Below are 11,247 nucleotides of genomic sequence, written 5' to 3'. Positions count from 1 at the left end.
TGTACTGCATCACTGTGAATCTGGATTAACGCTGAACTGCCGGACAATAGTGTGGTCAATTACAAAACAGCCAGCAGAGTGTTCAGAGTGAGCGTGCTGTGTGCATGTCATTTAATGAACTCCATGTCACGTTTCCTGCCACCATACTGTGCTTATGACCCGAAGCATTTGACTGTTCAACCAATCACAAGACAGACAGACAATGATGGGTAATCATTGTGATAGACTGTCTCTATGTGTCAGATACTGTACAGAGAAACGAACCTGATCTCATCTGATACAGACAGATGCTCATCATACCGGTCATCTCGACGCCACTTCTGTAACAAGGTAAGAGTGGTGGTTTTTCATTGTAAAATAAATTTAAAAAAGTAATAAATAGCGATTGATTGAAAGTTTGAAAGTTTTGTATAAAAATACTCTATATATATATATATATATATATATATATATATATATATATATATATATATATATATAATTTAAACACTCTCTGCAAATTCTAACACTAAAATGGAATTAAATAGTGCCACCCAGTGGAATTGCAAAAAATTATTATTGTTTTCAAAAAGGTTTCCAGAACATTTCTGCCATTGATCAACCAACAAATAGTTTATTTGTAGTCTTATACTTATTATTGTCTCTGCATATCAAACTAGGATAGGATAAAGTATTTAAACATTGAAAAGAATTACACAGTTCAGCTGTAAGATTAAATGGGTCTTTGAGATCATTCAGAACTGTAATTGTGTTGATCTATGGACGTGTTTCCCGTGTTTTCCCATGAGTCACAGAGGCGTTCCCCCATGGATCAATAACACTGTCAGTCCTGATTATCTATTTGTCCTGGAGTTGTTCTCTGTCTGGTGTGAAGGACACTGATCATTACACACTGTTAATTACTGTATTACATGTGGTCTTACATTACAGTGCTTCAGCTTGGGTGGCCAACAGAATGGCTGTGTAATTAGTAAGGCATTACTGACAGCGCTGTATGTTTCATGCAAGTGATGTTTAAATAGTTTGTGCCAGGGTTATTATCAGTAACAAAAATGAAACTAAAACTATTAAAATAATTGAAATAAAGCCAAAATACAAAATATAAATATTACTTGTAAAACCTGTAAACATGTAAAAACAAAATTAGAAATGTTGACATGCCAATTAACTGAAAAAATCTTAAGTTGGAGCACTAAAAATACTAACTGGAAATAGATAAAAATTAAAACTTAATCCAAACTAAAATTGAAATAAAAATAAATTCAGTTATACAGTAGCATTTAAAAGAGAAAATGTATAAAATGTCAAAAGCACATGAAACAAAATTACTAAAAATGAAAATTGAAAACACTGATTTACTTGTAAAACTTGTAAATGTAAAACAAAATTAGAAATATTGACTTGGCAACTAACTGAAATAAGTTTAAGTTAAAGCAATTAAAAATACTAACTGGAAATAGATTAAAACTTTATCTAAACTAAAACTGAAATGTAAAAAAAAATCAATTAAACTGTACCAATAAAAAAAAAATGAATAAAAATGTCAAAAGCACATGAAACAAAATTACTAAAAATTAAAATTTAAAACACTGATTTACTTGTAAAACTTGTAAATGTAAAACAAAAGTAGAAATGTTGACTTGGCAACTAACGGAAATAAGTTTAGGTTAAAGCAGTAAAAATACTAACTGGAAATAGATTAAAACTGAAACTATGTAAACTAAAACTGAAATAAAATAAATTCATTTATAAAGTAGCATTTACAAGGGAAAAAAAGAATAAAAAAATGTCAAAAGCACATGAAACAAAATTACTAAACATTCAAATGAAAATTGAAAACACTGATTTACTTGTAAAACTTGTAAATGTAAAACAAAAGTAGAAGTGCTGACTTGGCAACTAACTGAAATAAGTTTAGGTTAAAGCAATTAAAAGTACTAACTGGAAATAGATTAAAACTTTATCTAAACTAAAACTGAAATGTAAAAAAAAAAATCAATTAAACTGTACCAATAAAAAAAAAATGAATAAAAATGTCAAAAGTACATGAAACAAAATTACTAAAAATTAAAATTTAAAACACTGATTTACTTGTAAAACTTGTAAATGTAAAACAAGTTGTTTTACAATGTTGACTTGGCAACTAACTAAAATAAGTAAGTTAAAGCACTAAAAACACTAACTGGAAATAGATTAAAACTGAAACTATGTAAACTAAAACTGAAATAAAATAAATTCATTTTTAAAGTAGCATTTACAAGAAAAAAAGAATAAAAATTTCAAAAGCACATGAAACAAAATTCCTGAAAATTCAAATGAAAATTGAAAACACTGATTTACTTGTAAAACTTGTAAATGTAAAACAAAAGTAGAAATGCTGACTTGGCAACTAACTGAAATAAGTAAGTTAAAGCACTAAAAATACTAACTGGAAATAGATACAAATGGAACTTTATCTAAAATAAAACTGAAATAAAAATTAATTCAATTATAAAGTAGCATTTAAAAGAGAAAACTTTACTAAAAATGTTGAAAGAACATGAAACAAAATTACTAAAAAATAAAATGAAATTAATTTTAGTTTAAGCACTAAAAATACTAACTGGAAATAGATTAAAACTAAAACTTTATTTAAAATAAAGCTGAAATAAAAATAAATTCAGTTACATGTTGGCATTTAAAAGCAAAAAAAAAAAAAAAAAATCAAAAGCACATGAAACCAAATTACTCAAAAATAAAATTAAAACCGAAAACACTGATTTACTTTAAAAAATAAAATTAGAAATGTTGACTTGGCAACAAACTAAAATGAGTTTAAGTTAAAAAACAAAAGATACTAACTGGAAATAGATGAAACTGATACTTTATCTAAAATAAAACTAAAATAGAAAAAATCAATTAAACAGAAACACATGAAACAAAATTAATAAAAATTAAAGTGAAAATTGAAAACGGTGATTTTTACAGAAAAAAATAATAATAATTCTGTGTAAACTGGTCATAAATAAATTTGTATGTTAATTTATGATTCAATTCAGTTTAATTAATTCACGGTGACTTTCCTGCTTTGACAGAATGGCTAAATAATTGAATAATGAACACTGAAATAATAATATTTTTGGAATAATTGATTTGGACAAAACTGAAGGGTGTAACTCAAAAACAAATCAAAACAAATAATTGGGCTGTTTTTCATACAAAATAGCTTCCAAAGACTTGGAATAGAGCAATTATGATATGTGACCCTGGACCATAAAACCAGTCTTAATGCGCTGGGGTATATTTGTAGCAATAGCCAAAAATACATTGCATGGGTTAAAATTAAAAAAAAAAATTTTATGCCAAAAATCATTAAGAAATTAAGTAAAGTTCATGTTCCATGAAGATTTTTTGTCAAATTCCTACTGTAAACATATGAAAATGTAATTTTTGATTTGTAATATGCATTGTTAAGAACCTAATTTGGACAACTTTAAAGGTGATTTTCTCAGTCTTTTTGATTTTTTTGCATTCTCAGATTTCAAATAGATGCGTCTCAGCCAAATATTGTCCTATCTTAACAAACCATACATCAATAGAAAGCTTATTTATTGAGCTTTCATATGAGGTATATATCTAATTTTTGTCAAATTTAACCTTATGACTGGTTTTGTGGTCCAGGGTCACATATTGTTTGTAAAACTAAAACTATTTAACTATTTATGTTACTATTTATATATTTTATTTATATATTTTTTATTATTTGTTGTATACATTTAATATATATATTTACGCACATACACACAGAATAGTCAACATTTGAAGTGGATCGAAAATGATTAGTTTTTATTAGATTTTTAACAAATGACAACATAACTGTATTTTTAAAATAAAAAAAAGGTATTTTTTTCTTTTTTTTTAGTTCACTTACTAATTTTAGTGCTTCTTCAATTATTGGCTTCAATGTTTCTAGATTTCGTTTAGATTTTTTTTTTTTTTTGTAGATCTATTCATATTTTATTTCTGCTTTATCTCAGCTAACAAAAGTGTTTGTAATAGTTTCAGTGCTAGTAAGCACATGCACTTCCCCCTGTGCCACAGCTACTGCTTCTGAATATATGAATCGATCAATTATGTGACATAAGATCCTCTCATAATTATGCCGATGCATTGGGTTTTCCTTTCCCGCCAGCGACAGGGACATTGATCTAATGAACCTGCGGGTCCACGTGCCACATTGTGCGGGGTTCTTTCAGGTCCTCTTACGGTCACTGACGCTGAGATCAGATGTATCCTGTGAACATGCTGGAGGCTTTAAAACCATTGCCAACTACCTACAGAAACGAACTGATGAGCACTAATTAGATGTGTTGTAAACACGCTAAGTCTGCAAAGTGCTTTTTATGCTTCAATTAGGCTAAAGTAAATATATGCAAAGCCTTCAAAATGTTAATTAATAGGTATCAACATGCTTCCCTAGCTGAATAATCGCAGTGCATTAATACATTTCTTTTGTATTACAAGTTTTCTTTAATGTTATGTTTAAATATGCTAAGATTCTTGATAATTTTGTTGCATAGGAATTAATTGTAATTGAAATCGACAGACACAAATAAATAAAGTGTAATCAGATAAACGCTTAAATGTATCTTTTAGATGTTTTCTTCCACTAGTCTGAAAAAGAGAAGTTATGGATGCAAAATCTCAAAATTGACCATTGCATGAATGAGCAGGGTTTTTTTTTTTTCCTGTAGTGTATTAATAGTGTTTTATTCTGCCTTTTTCCTATAAGGATGGACCATGACTGGCATGGCGGCAGGAAAAGTGGTCACCGCAGCAGACACAATGAGGATGAGGATGGTGAGAGAATGGTCTTTTTTTTTTTTTTTTTTTTTGCATTTTGCATTTTGCATTTTGAATTTTGCATTTTACATGTACCTGACCTACAAACCACTTTTTGAAAAAAAAAAAAAAAAAAAAAATGTATATAAGAGTATAAAAGTTGGAATGCTTTTCCACGTGCAAATATTTACAGTTGTATTTATGATTTTTTTTCCAATATTAATATATTAACACATCTAGACATAAACATGTATATGTAATTTATATGTAATGAAATTATATTTATAATAATAAAATACCATATTTAACAATAAAATATGTATAATATAAACTTTTTTTAATCATCAAAAATGTTATTACTATAAATAAAATATATCTATATACTTGTTTTATTTCATTTCTCATTTTAGTTTAGTTCAAACTAAAACTGAAAATAAAATAAAATGTATATAGAAACAGTTAAGGTCAAAAGTTTACATACACCTGGCAGAATCTGCAAAATGTTAATTATTGTATCAAAAATAAGAGGGATCATGCAAAATGCATGTTATTTTTTTAGTACTGACCTGAATAAGATATTTCACGTAAAAGACGTTTACATATAGTCCACAAGAGAAAATAATAGTTGAAAAATTACTGTTCAAAAGTTTACATACACTCGATTCCTAATACTGTGTTGTTACCTGAGTGATCCACAGCTGTGTTTTTTTTTTTTTTTTTTCAGTGATAGTTGTCCATAGTTTTTAGGGTAAATTTTACTTATTTTGTCTTCTGGGAGAAATAAGTTTCTTCTGTAGCTTCTGAAGTGCAGTACTAAATAAAAAATATATAATTTTTAAGCAAAATAAGAAATTCTGTTCAAAAGTTTTCACCCCTGGCTCTTAATTAATTGTGTTTCCTTCTGGAGCATCAGTGAGTGTTTGAACCTTCTGTAATAGTTTCATATGAGTCCCACAGTTGTCCTCGGTGTGAAAAGATGGATCTCAAAATCATGCAGTCATAGTTGGAAAGGATTCAAATACACAAAAATGCTGAAAAACCACAGAATTTGTGGGACCTGGAGGATTTTTCGGGCAGTTTAACTGTTCAGGACAAACAAGGGACTCACGAACAACTATCACCAAGCAAAAAAAAAAAACTTATTATTAACCTTATTATTTTTTATTTGCAAATGTCTTTTATGTGAAATTTCATATTCAGGTCAGTACTAAATAAAAAATAACATGCATTTTGTATGATCCCTCTTATTTTAGTAAAATAATTAACATTTGGCAGATTCTGCAAGATGCATGTAAAGTTTTGACCTCAACTGCATATTCAAACAACATTAATGAATAAAAAGGACTACAACACACAACAAAATGACTAAAACTACCTAAAATATAAATCGGTACTAAAAATACAAAAATAAAATAATAATAATTATAAAAACTATAATTGTATCTCAATTATATTAAAAAGAACACTAATTAAAATACAAATAATTAAAAGTAAAAAAAGAAAGAAAAAAATAGAATGAACTGATTCACAGAAAAGGAATCGTGGACTAGAGTGTGAATTATGCCCTAAACACTATAAAATAGAAACTCTTCCATTCTCTGGTTTTAGAGTCTGTCTACATTGGCGTTCCAGTGCCACGGAGCTACAGGAGGAAGCGCAGACATCACAGACACACATCACGGCATTCCCACGACCGCGACAGTCGGGAGAGACACCACAACCGCCATGAACACCAGCATCAAGAGGAACCATGTGACCCAGATGAAGGAGAGCAGGATTCGAATGAGCTCTCTGACATCAACTCCACCAGTGAGCTTCTCTTAACCTCTTTTTATTACAAAATACAGTTCACTGTAATTTAGTATCATTGTGATTCTATTAGTTATTTTTTTAAACTCTTTGTTGTGCTGAAAATGTAATTTTGGTGTTTCCATTTAAAAGACCCCTATTATGCTTTTTCACTTTTTGAATTTTAGCCTGTGTGTGTGTGTGTGTGTGTGTGTGTGTGTGTGTGTGTGTGTGTGTTTGGGCATAAAAAAACATCTACAAAGTTACAAATCTCTAAGTCCAATCCAAAGGGAGATATTTAGTTTTTAAAGGGGTCCTATTATGCTCTTTTACAAAGTCTTTATTTTGTTTTGGGGGTGCACTAGAACATGCTCTTATGCTTAGTGGTTTGAAAAACATATAATTTACATTATTACAATGGCTTTATTCCCAGGCTGGCACAAATGGCTCGATTAGTTCCGGGTTCCACCTTCCGAAAAACCAAATGTTTTGTGATTGGTCAGCAGTCGTTCAGTACTGTCACGCCCCTGCCCAAAGCAGCAAGCTAGATTATATGGATCGTGCCAGGATTATTTTTTAATATAATAGATTTGTAACTTTGTAGATGTTTTTTTATGCCCAAACATACACACCACACACTGGCTAAAGTTCAAAAAGTGAAAAAGCATAATAGGACCCCTTTAAAAAATCGCTTTTTTAAAGGAACACTCCACTTTTTTTGGAAATAGGCTCATTCTCCAACTCCCCCCGAGTTAATAAGTTGAGTTTTACCATTTTGAAATCCATTCAGCCGTTCTCCTGTTCTGGCGATATCACTTTTAGCATAGCTTAGCATAGATCATTGAATCCTATTAGACCAATAGCATCGCTTTCAAAAATGAGCAAAGAGTTTCGATATTTGTTGTATTTAAAACTTGACTCTTCTGAAGTTATATCGTGTACTAAGACCGGTGGAAATGCAAAGCTGATAAGATTAGGAACTACACTTCCATTCCGGCGTAATAGTCAAGGAAGTTTGCTGCCGTAATATGGCCGAAGCAGGCGGAGTATTATCAGAAATGAGTTCCCAGCTAGTTTAGCATTTGCACATGTGCTGCGTGGTATTACTGCTCCTGCTTCAGCCTTATTACAGCAGCAAACTTCCTTGACTATTACGCTGGAATGGGAGTGTAGTTCCTGATCTTATCAGCCTAGAAAATTGAAGCTTTGCATTTCCACCGCTCTTAGTACACGATATAACTACAGAAGAGTCAAGTTTTAAATAGGACAAATATCGAAACTCGTTGGTCATTTTTGAACGCGATGCTATTGGTCTAATAGGATTCAATGATCTATGCTAAGCTATGCTAAAAGTGATATCGCCAGAACAGGAGAACGGCTGAATGGATTTCAAAACGGTAAAACTCAACTTATTAACTCGGGGGGAGTTGGAGAATGAGCCTATTTCCAAAAAAAGTGGAGTGTTCCTATAAGAACTACAACGAACGGCTCCTTTGGACTACAGCATTTGATTTCTGGATGTAATGATGTCACAAAGCTCATTAGAATAGCATTCAAATAAATCCCGCATAAGGAAATTCGAATCGTTGGCAGGTGGGGAGGGACGAGGTGGGGGATTTGCCTAATTTTAGCGAAATAGCATGGACAGCCGCTTCTGGGATCCTTCAGTGAGCCGCAGGATGGCTCATATAAACACGAGCGTTAACTAAAGTGTCCACAAACTGTTCTGGTAGCCGTGCTGAAGCAGCGCCGTTGACGTGAGCGGTATAGAGGGTCGAGACTCATGTGGAGTAAACACAAGCATTGACTAGAGAGACGATCATCAGTTGCGGCGTCGGAGCCGATCGGACCAACACTACTGTAGCATATTATTTACTTACCCTCAATGCATCCTAATTGTATATGACTTCCTTCTTTTAGACGAATGCTAAAGTTCGTTAACAATAATTCTGGCACTCCCAAGCTCTCTCCGTCAGTCCAAAACAAGTTGATCCATGATAAAAAGTGCCTCACATGGCTCTGAAGGGGTCAGTAAAATGCCACCTTTAGCGATCTGATGTGTTTTTGTAAGAAAAATATCCATATTTAACCTTGCGCAGTTGTACACGAAACTTGTTGCTTTGGGAAGGACTGAAACGCCGTCTAAGTTGTTCGCCAATCGCAACGCGAATGGGACTGCTAACCAATCACAACATTTTTTTTTTTTTTTTCGGAAGGCAGACCTTCATCAAACCCGGAACTAATCGAGTCATTTGTGCCAGTCATGGGGAGAAAGCTATTGTAATAATTTAAATTATGTTTGTAATAACTTGTTTTCTTTTACTTAGCACAGCTTTTGATATTTCTCTGATTGATCTAAGCTAATGCATCACGATTAGTTGGTTCCAAAACCACACTTCCAAAAAAACCTGTGCTAACTGAAAAAAAACAAGCTGATAAAAAGGCTGAATCCACGATTTGATAATAATATAGCATAGTGAGATATTTACAAGCAATTTCCGGTCATTTTTGAAAAACACCACAAGTATAACAAAAAAGTACAAAAATGCAGTGCGTTTTAGTCCAATGCGATATTAACTACGGTAGCATTGTCTGGGAAAAGAAAACCGTCTCCAGCTCTAAATGACAGAAACAAACAAATAAGGGTTCTGTTTTTATTTAAATTTTAGTTGTTTTTGTGAATGAGAAATGTTTCTGAAATTAATGTTTTTTATGTTTTATTTATTTGTGACCCTGGACCACAAAATCAGTCATAAGGGTGATTTTTTTTTTTTTTTTTTTAATTTACATCACCTGAAAGCTGAATAATTAAGCTTTCCATTGATGTATATGACAATATTAGGCCAAGATGCAACTATTAGCAAATCTGGAATCTGAGGGGGCTAAAAATCTAAATATTAAAGAAATCGCCTTTAAAGTTGTCCAAATGAAGTTCTTAGCAATGCATATTACCATTTAAAAATTTAGTTTTGATATATTTACGGTAGAAAATTTACAAAATATGTTCATGGAACATGATCTTTACTTAATATCCTAATGATTTTTTTGGCATAAAAGAAATGACTGGTTTTGTGGTCCAGGGTCACATTTTGATTAACATTTAGCCTATATTTTATTTCAAGTAACAAACATGTTTTTTATGGTTTTACTTTTAGATAACTATAATAGTCCTAAGACAGTTACTGCTTTAGCTTTGTTTTAAAATAACATCTTTGTGAATTATCAATTTGAGGTTTTAGACTTAAATTCTGAAGAGCGAGAGAGTGAGAAAGGGAGGGATCAGCAAAGCTGGAGGAGGAGAAAAACACTTGTTGGGCCTTTCATGCGTGTGGCACTTTGCCCTGCTTTAGTTTTCAGGAAAGACCAACATCGCTGAGAAGAAAAGTTCAAGAACTAGAGGGAAGGTGCATCTAAAATGAAGGAGCTCAGTTAAAGCGTTCATCACAAAACGGCAGAAATTGAAAGGAAGTGCAAGTGGACATCAGAATTGTATTTATCTTTTTCGGTCAATGAAACATTAAACGTTGGACTTTGTGAAGGATGAAGCAGGAACAGCGTAGGTCGACGGGGTCGTTTAGTATTCAGGACTCGATACAGTCGTTGACGTCCAGTCTGGGCTCTCAGAGCACTCAGCTGAGCAGCTGCACAGGTACAGTCATACACGTCATTATCGTCTTATTTCCTTACTATTGCTACCAGTTCTTCTTATTAGCTTATTAGTTCGTTTCTGTAATTGTGGTCAGCGCACATTTGGTTTGGAGTTTGACACTGCTAGATCATGATTTTGCTGAGTTTATTAATCTGTGAACAAGTTTTTTGCTGATCAACGATCACTGAAGTCACAAGGTTAGTTGATGATTGTAAGTTTAAGGACAGTCAAGATGTTTTGCATCTTGTTGCAAGATGTTTTGACATTATTTTCATGACATTGAAGCACATTAAGCAGAATTCACTTTTTTCAAGGTTCATTTAAATGATAAACTTCATATCAGAACACCAAAAAAGCAGTAAAGTAAAACATCTCCATTAAAATAATAAGAATTTGAGGGAACAAATTTACCTCCAAAATACACTTTTCTGTAATGCAAAAAAAAAAAAAAGGATTCATGGTGAGCTACTATTTGCAATGATACTAAAATACCTTTTTGCTGATTTTTTTTCTATTTTTCTTGTTGTTAAATATTAAAAAGTTCTTTATAACACAAAATAAATGAATGAGAGTTACACACAAATTTAGAAGTAACAACCATTACAAAAATGATGATCTGAGGTCAAACTTTTATTAATAGTCTTAAAAATAATGACACAATTCCTAAGAAACTTAATTGTCCATGGCATTTAATCACATTTATAATTGTATAACAATTTTATAATGCGTGAATAAAATAAGAATACACTATTTAAATGGTAATGTACATCAGGACAGCACTTATTGTACTTTTATTTTTGTGGATTTTATTAAAAATAATTGTATAACAGTAATTTGTTTACTGTTATATATTAAGAAAATCTGTATACAAACACAAAAATGAAAAAATATATCAGAATAATGCCAATTACAGTCAAATTCAGAAATAATGTGAGATTGAGCATTAGAATAACAATAATGTGAGAGAAAGATTATTAAATGTCACGATT

The 11,247-nt window shown here is 31.4% G+C and overlaps 1 protein-coding gene across 2 annotated transcripts in view; it reads left to right on the top strand.

Annotated features, from left to right (window-relative positions):
- The first annotated feature begins 214 nt into the window (after positions 1 to 214).
- The window catches only part of slc4a5b (solute carrier family 4 member 5b), a 44,081-nt gene continuing 33,048 nt past the window's right edge, over positions 215 to 11,247 (top strand). For both annotated transcript variants that reach the window (XM_073830041.1, XM_073830042.1), the window contains exons 1-3: positions 215 to 330; positions 4,772 to 4,839; positions 6,430 to 6,630. In XM_073830041.1, coding sequence (XP_073686142.1) covers positions 4,773 to 4,839; positions 6,430 to 6,630 — 268 coding nt within the window. In that variant the 5' untranslated portion in view covers positions 215 to 330; position 4,772. The remainder of the gene's footprint in view (positions 331 to 4,771; positions 4,840 to 6,429; positions 6,631 to 11,247) is intronic.

Source organism: Garra rufa, chromosome 23 (assembly GCF_049309525.1).
Source record: "Garra rufa chromosome 23, GarRuf1.0, whole genome shotgun sequence".
Taxonomy (NCBI): Eukaryota; Metazoa; Chordata; class Actinopteri; order Cypriniformes; family Cyprinidae; genus Garra; species Garra rufa.
Note: the sequence above shows the minus strand (reverse complement) of the source record. Positions and strands in the feature narration are given on the sequence as shown.